The sequence below is a fragment of the Chionomys nivalis genome, chromosome 1, assembly GCF_950005125.1.
Source record: "Chionomys nivalis chromosome 1, mChiNiv1.1, whole genome shotgun sequence".
In the NCBI taxonomy this organism is placed as follows: Eukaryota; Metazoa; Chordata; class Mammalia; order Rodentia; family Cricetidae; genus Chionomys; species Chionomys nivalis.
The window spans coordinates 178602008-178618773 of NC_080086.1; the positions used below are offsets into that span (position 1 = coordinate 178602008).

The 16766-nt window shown below is 38.7% G+C and overlaps 1 protein-coding gene across 1 annotated transcript in view; it reads left to right on the plus strand.

Moving 5' to 3' along the window:
- The window catches only part of Iqub (IQ motif and ubiquitin domain containing), a 62457-nt gene that overhangs the window by 30187 nt on the left and 15504 nt on the right, over positions 1 to 16766 (plus strand). The window contains exons 8-9 of the mRNA XM_057778456.1: positions 7030 to 7205; positions 16424 to 16594. Of these exons, the coding sequence (XP_057634439.1) occupies positions 7030 to 7205; positions 16424 to 16594 (347 nt within the window). The remainder of the gene's footprint in view (positions 1 to 7029; positions 7206 to 16423; positions 16595 to 16766) is intronic.

The window sequence follows — 16766 nt, forward strand, 5'->3', positions numbered from 1 at the left end:
CTTTATATGGACAATTAGGAATTGTGCTAACTGTGAAATAAAGGTAGTTTTTTTTCCTCTAGGAAGTATGACTTTAAAAGTTTTCCTGGCTGAACTAGTTAGGGCTTCTGATAGGAATAAGAATGAGAAATGGACATTTTACTTTTTAATTGTATAAAATTGGTTTACCTGTTATATGTGTGGAAATCAGTTTGTTTTACAATAATTTGCTTTTAGCTATTTTATTTTATTTTTTTACTGAATACCCTTTTTTTCTCCATTGAATTACTTTTCCTCCTTAACTGTCTATTTGTGGGTCTATCTAGAAATATCTAGAGCTCTATCCTGTTCTATTGACTTATTTGTGACTTTGTACCAATATCCCACAGTCTCCAGTACTGCAGTTTTATGATTCTTGAAAAGATGGACTGAGTATTTTGTTTGGTTCAGTTTTTTTTTTCAAAGTAGGCTTAACTATTTTAAATCATTGCTGGGCTGTGGTGGCTCACACCTTTAATCCCAGCACTCAGGAGGCAGCTCTGTGAGTTCAAGGCCAGCCTGGTCTACAGCGTGAGTTCCAGGACAGCCAGGGCTACACAGAGAAACCCTGTCTTGAAAAAACAAACAAACAAAAAATCATTTGCTTTTTAAAGTAATATTTAATACTGTTTGTAAACTTTTACAAAAGAATCTGCCAGGAGTTTGAATTTAGTGATGGCCTCATCTTTTCCACATCGAATGGGCCAATGTGATGTTAGGGAGAGTGCACCCAGCTTTTCACAGGGGGCATTGTTTAACCATAGCTTAGGTGTTTAGTGGTGTCCTTTATTTGACTGAAGACAATTCCTCATTTTCCATACACGTCTGAGAAGCCTTTCCTCAGAGTCGGGGCAGGGGGAGGGACAAATGCTGCATTTTGTTTCCTGCTTTTTCAGTATTCAAAGAATTTTGCAGCCTTCTTTGTAGTTTATGCCACAGAGATTTATATCAATTGATTTTTTTTCAATCAATTTTTTATATCAATTGATTTCTTAAACCTGCCTGGCATTCCTGTGATAAACTTCATTTATTTATAATGTATTATCTCAGTGGTTTTCAACCTTCTTAATGCTATGACCCTTTAATACAGTTCCTCATGCTGTGGTGACCCCAAACCATAACATTATTTCTGTTGTAATTTTGATGCTGTTATGAATTGTAATGCAAATATAGAACCACTGTATTACTTTTTTTATATTGTCAAAATTTGGTTAAGACTTTTGTATAGGTTTCTAAGGAACATTCGTCTGTAGATTCTATTTCTTTTTCCTTGTTAAGTTATTGTTTAATTTTGGTGTATGGATAATGCTGTATTCTTTTTTCTTCCCCCTTTTCAACTTTGTATAGAATTAAAATTTTGTCCTTAAAATGTTTCTAATTTATCAATAAGGTCACTAAGGCCTTGAATTTTTTTTGTAGGAAAGCTGGAGATTTTAAATGTGATGTCTTTGATAGATATATCTACTTATATATTTTCCTATGGCGAAAGCAAAGATCATTGTTCTGTGATCTGGATTCAACTACTGCTGCCTTGCTGCTTCCCAACTTTATGACATGTTGAGTTTGATTTTCTCTTTTCAAAATACTTTTTGAAATACTTACCTTTTGTTAAGAAACATTCTCTCTGCCAGCGCACAGAAATCCAATCAGGCCAAATCAAACTGAATTAAAATGCTCATGTTTTAATAAATACAGCACTTTCGGGTGGCCAAGTGCGCGGCAGGAGAGACAAAAACAAAACAAAACAAAACAAAACAAAACAAAACAAAACAAAACAAAACAGAGGAGGACTTGCAAAATCCTGGACCACACATGTGTTCCTCCTCTGGACGCCCACTGAAATACTCTGTGGGAGGGGTCATGACCCTCCCCTGGGGTGGGGTTTGGATCTGGCATGCTGGGATTTGGATCCAGACCAATGTAACTCCCAGGCCAGGGGGCTGGGATTTATGCCAGGGGCTGGGGTGGGGTGACTCTCCTAACTTAATATCACACCTTTATCATTTGTTCTCGACTGACAGATTATTTAGAAGTATGCTGTTTAAAGATTATTTTTTCTTTGTAGATCTTTGCTACTGTTTACTCTTATGTGATTAAGTTTGATTACCTTTATCTACAACGCTTATCCCTTTTTCCTTCTCGCTTCTCATTTGGCAGTTTCGATAGGTGTATGTTGACTCTTTTCAGGTCATTCGGCTTTCAGCTTATGATGTGAATTTTACAATATGGATGCGCGTGGTGGGCCATGAAAGACAAACTGCTGAGGCTGCTGAGATTTCTTGCGTAGAGATAACAAGTTCAAATAATATGTTTCAGAGTGAATACGGAATATAGATAACAGTTCTAGTTTGTCTAAGAATATAAGTTTAAGGGCTAGATTACCTTTACTATTTCCAATTAGCCAATTTCTTTGATATATTTTGCCTCAAAATTATTTGTAGCTACTGGCTTCTTTATTGGTTGAAATTGTGTTCCCTCAAAATTCTTATATTGACATCTGAATTCTTTGTACCTCAAGTGTGGTTGTATTTGGTGATGTGTGTGTTTCCAAAAGAGGCAATAAAAAATAAATAGGTATTTGAGCATGTGTTAACACAGTAAAGACTGGTGTCCTCTAGAAATATTTGGCTGGTGTGTAGGTGAAGTATTGGCAGAGATCTAGGAGGAAATGGCCCCAGAAGAGAGGCCCTTGGAGCAAATGACCCAGAAAGGGTCTTGATCTTGGATTGTGTGTTCTCTGTGTTGTGTGTTCCCCTAGGAAACCACACGGCCTCTCAGTGCTCCTGATTGTTTTTGCCATTGTCCCCAGGAAACGCGTGTCACCAAAAGGGGAAGCCTCCCTCCTGGTTTCCACACACTGTACCTCCTGGGAGTAGTTCAGATGTCTCTGCCCTGCAACTTCTACTCCTCTTTGGTGGCTGGAACATTATTTATCTTTATCTAATGGAGAGGTTTTTATAAAAATTAAGACTCACTGGGTTTTGTTTTTAGTTAGTTCTATAGGTTATGCTTTAAATGTCGTAGTAATAAGCTAAAAAATTGTGAAACTTCAGTCTACATGAACGTTTCTAGATTTCAGCAAGTCTTAAGTATTGATCTAGGAGAATAATCCATCCTCTTTGAAGTGTCCAGACCAGTTTGGATAATAACCTCACAGTCAAAACTTACTTCAGGCTCTGGTTGTTTCTGAGGTAAAGATGACAAATAAAATAAGCTCGCTAATGTCAGTCAGCTTTTATTTGCTTCTTGGGAGCAACTTTGTAATCCTGTGAGATAAATAGTCTCAGTTATTATTTCTAGAAGCAAACAATTCCCCTTTATTCATCATCTGCCTTTTGGTATTTGGGGTTTGTCATATTTCTTATTCTGATTGGTAAAGCTACTTTTAAATAACAAATTCATCCATCACAGATTTCCTGGATTTCCAAAATATAATTTAGCTCTCAATTTTCACAGTCTTTGATGAAGATAATTTAGGTTTTGCATTTCAAAATGCTCTTGCTGGATAGGTCAAGCTGGGTGGTATTTGAATAATGCATCGCTGTAAAGGACAGAGCAGGTGTTTACAAAGAACAGAACTGGCGATCTTGGACCTGATCTGGGTGGTTTCAACTGGAGCTATGAGAGGACAAAGAAATATCCCGATAAAATAGAAGAGCACAGTATTATAAAAGGTAGTGGCTACAAAGAGAAGCCAAGACCACGCTCGGGCTCTAGATGTTTATAATTCCTAGTGATGATTAAAGTAAATCTGAAGTTTTAATAGAAAGCAAACACTTTCTAGCTATAAAAGTTTATATAAGTGAAGTACATTTTGAAATATTCCTGCAGTCCTGTAAGAAGGTAACCATACCTGTAACCAACAGTAGGGGAGGAGGGAGTACATCTGCTCAAATCATGTCTGTAGAACAAGACATGGACTCTCATGTCAGGATGCATCAATTCAAACAAAGTCCTCAAACCCAGTGGTTGAAAACGCTGGACAGGGCATGCTGACAAATGGAAAGAGAAGCAGAAACTCTGTTTTTTGCCGCCATCTAATGAGAGAGAGGCTAGGAAAAGTGTTAATTCCTTGAAAGCTGTCTCACTTTATGCGCCCTAGCATCTTTAGAGCTCTTTTTAGGTAACCACCTACACATTGGTGAGTGTTCTGAAAGAGTGAAGATGTGGTAGGACTGTGGCAGGTATAACCGCCATTCAAGAGAAAGGGCTTCTTATAGTCCTGAGTCTTATAGGTTTGATTGTGTGAACAGAACAGGTTTCGGGAGCTTCCTTAGAAACATCCTCCTGACACTGTACTTACACGCTATTTCCATGCAGAGAGAAGACTTAGATGACCACTGGATTAAGTGAAGCTTTGGTAGTAAGTCAACTGGCAACTCTCATGTTCAAAAGAAACGCTTTCGTGTTTTGGCTGTAAAGGAAGAGTGTATTCCACATAGCGGGACTACCTGAGCTTGTGTCATGACACCACCAGTCCCGAGCTGTGTGTCCTTGGGCAGGTCCCTTTTCACTAAGACACCAGATGACGGCCCTTGTTGCATTGGCTTGTGGGAGGTTCAGTAGGCTTCTTTGTGTGGAACGCTTATGAACCATTTATACTCTGTCCTGCTTTCTGCAGTGTAACATACACTCACTACAGCTATGTTTGTGTGTGGATGATGGGGCATGGTCACACGATTTCTGGCATAAACATTCACAGTAGTCAAGTCGTGAAATAATCTCTCATGTCAAGTTCTGGGATTGAGTTCTCCCATCCTGTTTCTTACAGGAATGACATGGATTCTGCTTTCATTTTGCTCATCTCGGCCAACTTTCTATATCCATTTTGGTGTTACTTTGTTTCACATGCCTCTTGAGACTATCATGACATTGGGATCATACAAAATTCCTCTATTTTGGGTGTTTGAAAGATGGCTCGGTGATGAAGGGTGATTGCTGCTTTCCCAGAGGACTGGCGTTTGGCTCTCATCTCTGTCAGTTGACCCTTCTGTAACTCCAGCTCTAGGGGATCTGTCGTCCTCTTCTGGCTATTGTGGACATGCGTGCAAACACACAAGACACACACACACACACACTCATAAATGAAGATAACTATTAGAAATCTTCAAAGTTGCTGAGCAGTGGTGGCACTTGCCTTTATTTCCAGTACTCAGGGAGGCAGAGGCAAGTGGATCTCTGTGAGTTTGAAGCCAGCCTGGTCTACAGAGTGAGTTTCAAGATAGTCAGAGCTACACAGAGAAGTCCTGTTTCAAAAAAAAAAAAGGAAAAGAAAAAGAAAAAAAAATAAATAAAAGAAATCTTTAGAGTTATTCTTTTTAAACTGCAACAGATTAGTATATAAATTATCAATATGCAATATAATTGCACATTAATATGTAAATATAATCATCTCATATTTTAAACATAACCTACTACCCATTGCTTTATTCCTCTTTTTTTATACTTTGTTTCAAAAATTCCTTTTCTGTACAAATCAACATAGTTGCCACGGTTTTCAGCTGTGGTTTAAAATGTTAGACATTTCAGACTTTGTCAAGGCATGGTAGCTATCAGCTGGCTTCAACGTCCATTCTTCTCTAATTCCCAGTCAAGAAAATTGAGATTTACCACCTTTGCCTATGAGACCCCCACTTTCTGAGATGATAAGTACTGCAGGAGTTTAGAAACAGTGTTTGCATATTTTGGGGAGGATTCATTTTTATTTTCCCAAATCTTCATTACACTTCCTGAGAATTCTGCATGCTATTGGCATGTCACATGCTTTTCTTATTTCTGTTGCTGCTTTCCATCTTTCTCCTTCTCCGTCCTTCATATTTTGTCACTTCGGTTAGGAGAGTGTGTGGCAGGTTGTGCCTAAGCCTCTATTTTGACAGAATTTGACAGCATATTTTGAGCGGTGTGTTAGGAGACAGACAAAGGTCGACCTGGATGTGAGAGGAGATTATGTCACATAATGTACAATTTTAAAATGGAAGTGTTCATGTCTTGAGAAGGGAAAATGTAAGAGAGACACGAGGCGCTACCTTCAGCTGCCCAGAGGGATGGCATGTAGCTCAAGAAATTGGTTCTGTGGCAGTCAAATTATTCCTGTCCAAGCCACTGAGAGGAGGATGTGTGATTGAATGTAGGATTGAACAATTTAATTTCTAAAGCCATGTCCTATCTGATGCTCCTGTCATGATAAGCTTGACAGTTTTGAAGTGTGAAGTGAAAAAGAATTTTCTTCACCAAACTTAGTTTGCATAAGAATTTGAATAGAACCTTTATTAAAAACAATATCTAAGTCTAGAAACTTTGATTTGAGTTTGACGCATCATATAGAAATTCATATGTGATGATGTAGGTCTATATTTAGATAGAATGGGTTCACTAAATTATTTCTCTTTGGAGTTTTATTATATGGTCTTGGAATATATTTATGCAGTATCATCTTTATTTATACTGACCAGGGTTTTAAAACACGTTAAGGATTATTATAACATAATGAAGTTAATCTACAATTAACATGATGTGACTTAGGGTTTTGTCAGAAACAGCAAGTGATAGAATAGATGTGATAAGTAATGTAAACTGTTGTGTCTAAACCATAGTTTGGGTCCTCGGGGAAGCAGACCTAAGATGGAGTAAGAAGTAATAGAGAAAAGGGCCAAGGACAGAAGAAAGCAAAGAAAGTCTCCAGACCTGTAGAAACTAAAAAAATAAATGAAAGAGGATCGGTTGTGGAGGACCCAGAACTGCTGGGCCCTGAGTGTGATTTCCAGCAATCACACCAAGTGGCTCACAATCACCTGTAGCTCCAGCTCCAGAGCGGTTCGACACCTCTGACTTCCAAGATCATCCTACTCATGCGCACCCCCCAGCCATTATTAAAAATTAAAAAATAATATAATTAGTTACATTAATATAATTAAAAATAAGAAAATATATTTCTAAAAAAGTTGTGTTGATTTTGACAACTCAAGAACCTTTCCTTATGTTATTTCCTATTTCATCATGCCATTCCTCTAGTTTGGCGGCAAGAGGAAGCTGCACAAATTGACCAATATTTAACCCAAGCGGAGAGGAAAGCTGCCCTGTGCGAACTCCTGGAGAAGGAAACACAGATCATTGCTTCCATCGGGAGACACAGATGTATCGCCCACATGGAGAGCCAGGAGGCAGCCATACAGAGTTTTCTGGATAAGGTAAGTGGACACATTTAAGCGTGATGGTGTCCCAAGTTGACCAGGACAGAATTGTGATCTAAAGGAGAGACTGATACTGTCAGAACTGCCACAAAGTTTTAATCTTTTGATATTTCTTTTTTTTCTTTTTTAATTAAAATTTCCACCTGCTCCCCGTTTCCCATTTCCCTCGTTAAATCCTATATATTTACTCTTTTAACAGCGTTGGTACTCGAACTGTACCCTCAAAGAGACTGATGTAGAATATGAGATTCTTATGTGCCTGACTAAGGAGATCTGCTCATAAGAGAAAAGGGGGTAGTTCTTTGAATTGGGAGAGTTTCACCCTCTGATAGTATGCCAGGTAGTCAAATCCCAGAACGTCTGGATCTGGGTACCCAGTGGTGACCAGCTTGGGAAGTTACTTGGAGACCTGTGTTCATGCATGGCTCACCACAGCCCTTGTTGACTGAACATTTCTCATCAACAGGATACACACTTATTGAAAAGCAAGAAATCACGCAATTAAGAGGAAAATTAAACTAATTACCTTTTTGTGGTCAAACTGCCTGCTTGATGTTGAAAGCCCATTTCCATAGTAACAAATTTCTTTTTATAAACTTGATCTTTCCAGACAATTAAAAGCCAATCCATCCATACAGAAGAAGAAAGGGATATAGCTTTCTAAGTTACTTGTTTGTCGTGATTCTAATTCTGTGCTTCTTGTTATTTGAGAACATTTTTTTTTCCTAAAAAAAAATCCCAATTTTTTTATTACTTTAAATGCCCTCCTGTCTGCTCATTAGTGCACCCTTCTACTTGACTTCAGATTATCGTTGGCTTTAATTTTAGTTCTGGTTCCAGACCAGACCCTTAGGAACTTCTAAACAATGTGTCCAATTGTCCAATCCTCACTGTCTTCTGCTTTTGGAGATCCCAACAATATTGCTCAGGGTGATATGATAACCCTGCTTCCCACCACTCCACTGTCCTTTGCCTCTCTCATCTTCGTCTGAGTTCTGCCTGTAGAGTTCCTCTAACCTTTCTCTGTAAGTGCCTCAACCACTCACTTGTTCTAGATCAGCAGTTCTCAACCCGTGAGTCATGACACCTTCGGGAGCTGGAGAACCCTTTCACAGGGTTGCCTAAGACCATTGGGAAATACAGATTACTATTAAAAATTAAAAATTTTAAAATTAAAACACACTACTATCATAACAGTAGCAAAATTATAACTATAAAAGAGCAATAAAAATAATTTTAGGGTTGGGGTCACCACAACATGAGGAATTGTATAAAGGGTTACAACATTGGGAAGGTTAAGAACCACTGCTCTAGAAAGAAACATGAATGTCTTTATTGACTTCTCTACCTGCCTACGAACCCGCTTTTTGCCATTGCTTTATTTTCCCTTAATTATTTATGTGTAGGGAAATGGCTCTGTTCCACATCTTGGTGTTGCCATGTAGGTAAAGACATGACTGACAGTTGTCAGAGTCTGATCGGAAGGCTTTGTAATCCACCGGATACTAGGAGGCTGGGAGGTGATAGCAGCTCCTGTCTTCTCCCTCCATATCTTTCCAGGAAAATCAATATGAGATGGGGTTGCCTTTCTCATCTCATTTAAGTGAATGTGAATTTCCCTCTCATCTGGACTATTTTGTTTCCACATGGGGCCATCATCTCCCATCTAAATTCTCAACGCCCTGCTCTATCATCCAGCTGATGACTGGTAAGAACTTCCCGGGCACACCTAGATCCTGTCCTTTTGTCCTTCTTTGTGGGAGCAATGATTTAATCTCCTCTGTCTGCACACCCCGATCCCATTGTGGTCCTCCCAGCATCTTTTTTTGTGCACTACATCTAAACGGCTCCAGCCAGGCTCAGTGGCTTGCATGTCTTCAGAAAGACAGTGTGCTCTTGATGCTGTGCATCTGACTTGCCTCTGTGTGGTTTTCTCTCCCAGTTTTCTTAGTTGTCAGTTACTTTCCCTTTCAAACAAGACTGAATGCTTCCTTTCTTTAGAGAAAGAAAGGCTAATACTCCTCTTCCTTTAGATTGCGTTCATTGCTTTCATGAGACTTTCTCTCATCTCTGACTTTATATACAGAGTTATTTTTGTTGTATTTAATATTTTAACCCTTGATAGACTTTCAAGAGTTTTCTTCTGCAGCAGGGTCTTACTACATAACCTTGGTTGGCTTGCATCTCATTATGTAGACCAGGCTGACCTCGAAGTTACAGAGATCCAAGTGCCTCTGCCTGTGGAGTGCTAGGATTAAATGTATGTGCGATCACACTCAACTGGCTTCTTATGATGCTCTTATGGTAAGCATCTCAGATCTATGTCCTCACACCTTTACACATCACGTACATAGATTATGAATACATGCTTATGGAGGAAGACAGGAAAATATGAGCAGAAAATAATGGCCTGAATTTCATATTCCAAATAAGGAACAAGTCATATAGACAGCACCACTGTTAAAATTCTCAAATATCTTAATTCTAGGAAAGACAGTTGTGCAAAACTGTAATATCCATATTTGCGGTGGTTTGGATAAGAATGGGCTGTATAAACTCATGCATTTGAATGCTTAGTCACCAGGGACTAGAACTCTTTGAGATTAGAAGGAATATGAAAGGCGGCCTTGTTGGAGAACGTGTGTCACAGGGGAGGGGAGTGGGGATTGAACTTTCAAAACGCTCATGCTCGGCCCAGTCTCTGTGCTTCTCTGCCTGATGATCAGAAGGCAGTGCTCAGCTACTTTTCCAACATCCTGCCTTCCATGCCTGCTGCTATGCTGCCTGCTATGATAATGCTAGACTAGACCACTGAAACTGTAAGCAAGCCCACAGTCAAATGCTTGCTTTTGTAAGATTGCCTGGTCATGGTGTCTCTTCACAGCAAATAGAACAATGACCAGGACATTATTTGTCACAACCATATTTCAAACTAAATTCATTGGTTGAACAATTTGCTTTCTCTCGAACCTGCTTTTTGACTAGGAACTGTGGTTTCACATGCCCTTTAATCTTATTAGAGGTGTTGGCAAGGACCTGGTGTAGCCTGAGTGTTTGCGAGAAATGGAGGCTTTTGGGTACCAATGGCAAGAAATGCAGGTAGCACTCCTGCATCCTTATTTGAAACTTGTCTTCTTCAGGGCTTTCCCTCTATGCTATTCTGACGTCTTTCTATGTCTTGTAAGGTAATTCTGCTAAATTCTGCCGCAAACTCTTGTACAATGCATCTTCTTGCTTATGTATTTAACACCTTGCTACCATATCTTTGAGCCCCATATCTGGGATTGACTCTAAGCAGGTTTTGAAATTATATACGTGGATCATATATATATATATATATATATATATATATATGAGTCAAAACACAAATCTGAAATTGATTCTAGAGTTATTTATTGTAATCCTTTCTCATGAACTATACACAACCTCCTAAGAAGATTTTTATATGAATCTCATCTAAATAAAGGTAAAATGGAGAAATATTGTTCTAAACATTTCTATGGAGCAGATCTGGTTTTGATTACTAAGTATTTTGTAAAGGGTGGAATCCAAAGTCTTGAAGGACTCTGAACATAACAAAATCTGCCCTGTGACAGGGGCCTGGTGGGGACGCTGAGGAGGTGGAGTTGGATTTTGAATGTTGCCCTGGAAATTAGACTCAGGAGACAGCTGGAAGGCAGTAAGGGTATTGATTATTTGACCTTATTATTAAGTAAATAAAACATTAAATCAAAGCATGTGTGTGTGTCTGTGTGTGTGTGTGAAAAGTTCTAAGGGCAGAGAAAAGCAGAGTAACAACTGGCTTTGTGCTTAGAACCAGTCAAGCTGATGACTGCTGTAATCCAATATCATCTAAGGTATGTTTTTGTATATGAAGCTGTACCAAGTGACAAGTGTCTAGACAGGAAGGTAAATGAGGCAGACTTTCATAGGAAATAATTATTCTTCTCCATGTCTGTCCATCCCCTACAACCTCATGCCTGTTATTATCTCTAACACTCAGGAGGAGTCAGTATTCATTTCATAATTGCTGAAGCAACTTAATATCAACTTAATATCAAAACTTTGATTGCTGATAGAACAATTTATAGTTACCCCAGAAGCCAGTCAAGGTCACAGTTATTTTAGACATTAAAAGTAACAAGCAGACAGAGTTACAGTGCAATGTTTATCATCAAAACAGTATAAAGTAGATATTTAAAGCAAAATTTTACTTTCTTATGATTTACAAATAACTTTAGAGGATATACACTTATATTTGGTTTAAGTTTAAATTCATTTAGTCCAATGACTGTGGGATTTATTAAAATAATATTTTATTGTTTGTCTTATTCTGAATATAGTATTTCTCTGAATAATGACTGATATGATTTCATTGATCTAATCAAGAAATTGAACTAAAGGTCCTTATAGTTCTCATTCTTAATAAAAATTTCACTCGAAAGAATTTTAAAAATTTAATTTAATTTGATGTACATCGGTGGTTGCCTGCCCATGTGTCTATGTGGCAGTGTCTGAACTCTGGACCTTGCAGTTCCTGTGGTGAACCTCCATGTGGTTGCTGGGAACTGGAAGAATGGCTAGTGCTCTTAGAGCCATCTGATCTCTCCAGCCCCCACTATGAAGATTTTAAAAGCATTAATTAACTGGTGATTTACCACATCGAACATTAACTTCTGCAGGCTGTCGGACACTAAGACCTGACAGATTGACTGAGTCAGGGAATTCATGTTGTGACATCTAAAGGAAGGGGCACCAATTGGTTTCCAGTTTTAATGTTTTGGGTGTGGTTTTATCAAACTATCTGAAAAGATCATCTGCATTTCTGTAAGAGATTATTCCTAGAGTCGAGAGCATTTATTTCCTTGATTTATACATCATTTCTCACAGTCACAAACCTAAAAATCTGCAATTTTTGTGAACCATGCCATGTAAATGCTCAGGTGGCCTATGGCTGATAGGGTAGAAAAATTCATCTACCTCTCTTTGAGCTGTGCATTTAACAGGGGGTCACTGTGGGTGACTAGGACCTCTTTGCTGTATGAAAGAAAAGTTGATCACCACCCAGTGACTTTTGGGGGGCTTAACTTTATGCTTAATTTGTACCCTTGGGGACCCGAGAATTAATTCTGGAGGAAGAAAAGGGCTATTCTCCCAGTGCAGCCGTTTCCTCTCCTCACGGGAAGGCCTGCTGCTCTGGAGGCCTTTGTGGTCCTCCCGCCTCCCCTTCCCGCCCTGCTGTTCTTCTGTTGCTCGGTTCCCCAGCCTCTGCTGTCTCGTTTGTTGGCAGCTAAGTGGAATTTATTATGCTTCTATTTCTGAAGCAATTTAAGGACATGATTGTTGTACATCTCTTATTATAGCCAAAGCATTCAAAGAAAAAAGGAACTAGGAAAGAGAAATAAGCGAAGTTGACATTTTCCCTCATCAGAATTAAAAAATAATCTTAAAGCCTGAAATCAAAGAAGCCTGTACTTGAAGACAAAGTTATCAGTGTTGGCAGAAGGACAGCCAAAGATAAAAACAGCTTTGCTGAACAGATTTATATATATCTATCTATCTTGTTTTGTGCCAGCTCTTGGGTACTGGAACTTCATACATAGGATTATCTGATTATATCATTTGGTTCTCTTTAATCTGGCAAAGTCTTGTTTATTCTTTTGCTTTCCTTGTAGGGTGACTTTCTTAGGAGTTAAGTGCTTTACAGACAGCCCATCCTTGTCTGTTTATCTGCCGCTCTCAATCATGTTCTTTCTCTAATTAGTTATTTTCTTACCTTTATATCCCATGAGATCTGAGAGCTGTTGGTATCAGAAAAACATTTTATTTACTCAGTGCCCAGTGCATTAACTAGTGCAGACACAATAAGCATTTGTTAAATGGATAAATGACCACCTTGGACCCTGTGAAATATACAGAATTACCTGAGAAATTTTTTTTTAAACCTTAGGAAAGTTTTAAAATCATAAAATACTTATTGAACAATTGAGATCCAATTTCCTTTTGCCATGAGTTACTGAAATAGAGATCCTCTGTGTGTGTGTATGTGTAAATGTAAAAGGATTTCAAGTGTAAATGATGCTATGGCTTCCAGCTGTAGTACTTGAGAACATTTCTTCGGAAATGTAAGGCTTGACTTCAGAGTTAAAAGATGAGGATTTGGATTTATATTTGCAAAAGCCCAAGACCTTGTTGTAGTATCTTGCATTCATTAGAGCCATAAAAGCCAGTAATTGTGATCAACACTCATTTGCAAGTAGAATAAAATGGTGTAGCAACTGCCAACATACAATAACTTATATAAAGTAGACACTTCAGAAACATGTTGTTAGAAGGATTATTACAGATGAAATAAGTTGCCAGCCTGCCGAGTAAAAGATATTGTCCTTCCTAATAGTAGAAAAGAAATTATATTTTGTAGAGTCATGCTGAGGAAATTAGCATATGAAGATTAAGATATTAGTTAGACTTGAGGATATTACAGATGAAATTTAGCGTAATTATTCCTTAAAACTTTAAAAATGAGCTTGAAAGAAACATTGTAATTGAGCACAGTACTCAGCGTAAGGCTCTCTCAGTTGTAAAATTGCGTTATTTTTACGTGACAACAATTAAAGTATCTTGCTATTACCCAATTTTACTTTTGTAGCTCTTCAGCCATCTCATCTTGAGTCTATCAGATGTCTAACTAATGTTACCTAGTATTCCATTTCTGATGTGACGTTATAAACCAGTTATAGTGCCACAGCTTGCCATTCCCCAGATCACAACTTGAAGGGAGAATCTGAAGTTTCTACTGGAGGTTACTAGCTCTGAGCAACTTTTATTTTGTCTATAGCTATAAGGATACTGTTATTTTGAAGACATATCAAATATAATTGTAAGGGGTAACTTTGTATTTCCCAATCTAACATGCAGAAAATGGAAGTAAATTGATACTGTTGAACTAATTGAACTAAAATTGAATTAAAACTTCATTGTAAACTGCAATTCTAAATGCAACCTAGTATCACTATGAATTTTCACTGATTTGCTCCAACACTTAGAGAACTCTACTTAAATTGACGATTAAACCACACTAAGATGTAAATGATTACAATTACGTCATTCATTAGGATGCAAGGTCCTCAAAGCAATGACTAGTCAGCTTACAAAAACATTCAATATCCGAAAAGCCAGCAATTGTGATCAACTCAGGCTTGCTTCTGATGGACTATAATCAGACAAAGAAACAGAACAGCCTTTTACGAATAGCAAGTGCTTCCCAAGGGATATCTAGCTGAATCCTCTGCTTTTAAACCCTTAGTAGGAGGAGACAGATCAGTCTCCTTTGGGGCATCCTTAGAAGTCACCCCGGTTCTGCATTCAGTGGACGGCTCAGACCCCGTGCTGTGTCTCTGATTTCGTAGTCTTGGAATCCTTAGTTGACTGTTAGGGAACTTGATCTCCCATCCCTCACTTCAGGACGCACCCTAGGGTGGGCTGCTCTATGTCATATCTGTCAGTAGGAAGTGAGAGTTTTTTGCAACACTTGGGTAGTAGTGGTCATAGTACTGCTAAGACAGTTGACCCTCGTGTGTGCAAAAGATTGGTTCCCAGAGTCTGTGGGCACCAAAATCCACAGTTGCTCCAGTCTTGTATGAAAGGGCACTGCATTTGCTTATAATAAATGTCCATCCCTGAGTAGTATAAATCATCTCCAGATTTTTTTTTTTAAGTACTGGAGACTGAAATTAGGGCTATATGCTTGTCAGCTGAGCACTCTACCACTGAGCTCCACCCCCAGTTCCAGATGACTTCCAGCTTCCAATATAACATAACTACCATGTAAATAATGTTTTGTTGTACTGACTTGTGTAGGGAGCAATGACAAGAAACAAAAAGGTCTGTATATGTTCTGCATAGATCAATTTTTGAGGTTTTTAGTAAGTTTTCATGTAGCCGAGGTTGGTCTCCAACTCTCTGTTTAGAAGCTGGTCTTGAACTCTTGTTCTTCCTGCCTCCACCTCCCAAGTGCTGGAACTGTAGACAGATGGCATTGTGCTCAGCTGGGTACAGTTCTTTTCAAGTATTTCTTGATCTGTGGTTAGTTGAATTTGAGGGTGTACAAACACAGATATAGAGGGTCCACTGTAGAGTTGTTTCACCATGGAAATCTTGCTCTGTGATGCACTTTGAACTTGTTACAGACTTATTCTATGTGCGATAATAAGATATAACTCACACAGCCCCTTTCTAAGACATCTGGAGATCTTCAAATAGTGAAAATCACCACCACAACTGCTCAGTGTACTTTGTCTTCAATTGGTAAGGTGCTTGATCAAGACACATGACTACATAGTCAATATAGAGCTTGCAGATAATAAAAAAACACACATGCTAACTGTATGCTGTTCTCCAGGTGGAGTCAATGAACAGTTCCTAATATAGATATAGCCATTCATCATGCCAAGTAATGTAAATCAGCTCCAAACTCTCAATCTTGGAGACGTGTTTTCCCTTCTGCTGACTGAACAAATGTCTACCCTCCCCAAATGTCTTTCTAAGACTGACAGGTGGCCTCTGTGCTGAGGAGGTACTTTAAATGTTTTTAAAAGATTTAATATTTCAATGTGTTAACGTGCACCATGTGTGAGCAGGAGCCTGTGGAGGTCAGAAGATTTGGATCCTCTGGAATTGGAATTACTGGTGATTGTGAGTGGGTGCTAAGCCTTTACCTGAACCTGGTACCTCTGTAATAGCCCTAAGCGTGCCTAACCAGGAGGCCATCTTTCCAGGATTCACCAGACTCAGATTCATCATCCCCAGGGAGTCATCAGACTTGCTTACACAATATGCTCAATGGTGTCCAGCACCGTCTTGATCTGTCTTTTTTTTCTCCCCCCGGCATGGGTGCAGGGAACAGAGCATGGGTCCTCTATAAGATAGCACACACTCCCTCCAGCCCATAGTAAAATGTTTTAATCCAGAGCTCTGGAAGTTTAGGACTCAGTCCTAGAGCCCTTACTTAGCATATAAGAAACGCTAAGTTCAAGCTACAGTTTATAAAAGATAAATAATTTACTTTTTCATGGTCTACAAATTCTTCAATTATCTTTCTTAGATTTTAGTAATGCTTTTAGTTATGACTTAAGACAGATTTCTAGTGGATGGGACAAAATTCTTATTTTCAGTCTTCAATTAACTATAATTGCAACAATAATATTCTTTTCAAGTGTTCAGCTCCAAAGACCTGGAGAAGACCTGATGGCCAAACCATTGAAATGGACACACAGTTCACTATAAGAGCCAGAGAGTTGCAAAGCATCTACAAGTGTATCATACTGAAAGACCTTTCTCAGGATGAGAGGCTGGATATTCTCCTGACACTGAAGCATACGGTGAAGGTATGTCCACTGTCACACGGTGAAGGTATGTCCACTGTCACACGGTGAAGGTGTGTCCACTGTCACCCAGTGAAAGTGAAGGTGTATTGCCTCTTGGGCTTCAAGTCAAGGTCACCATCAATAAAAAGGTCAGCAGGATACTGGAATCAACAAGTTCTTTCCCTTATGAAAT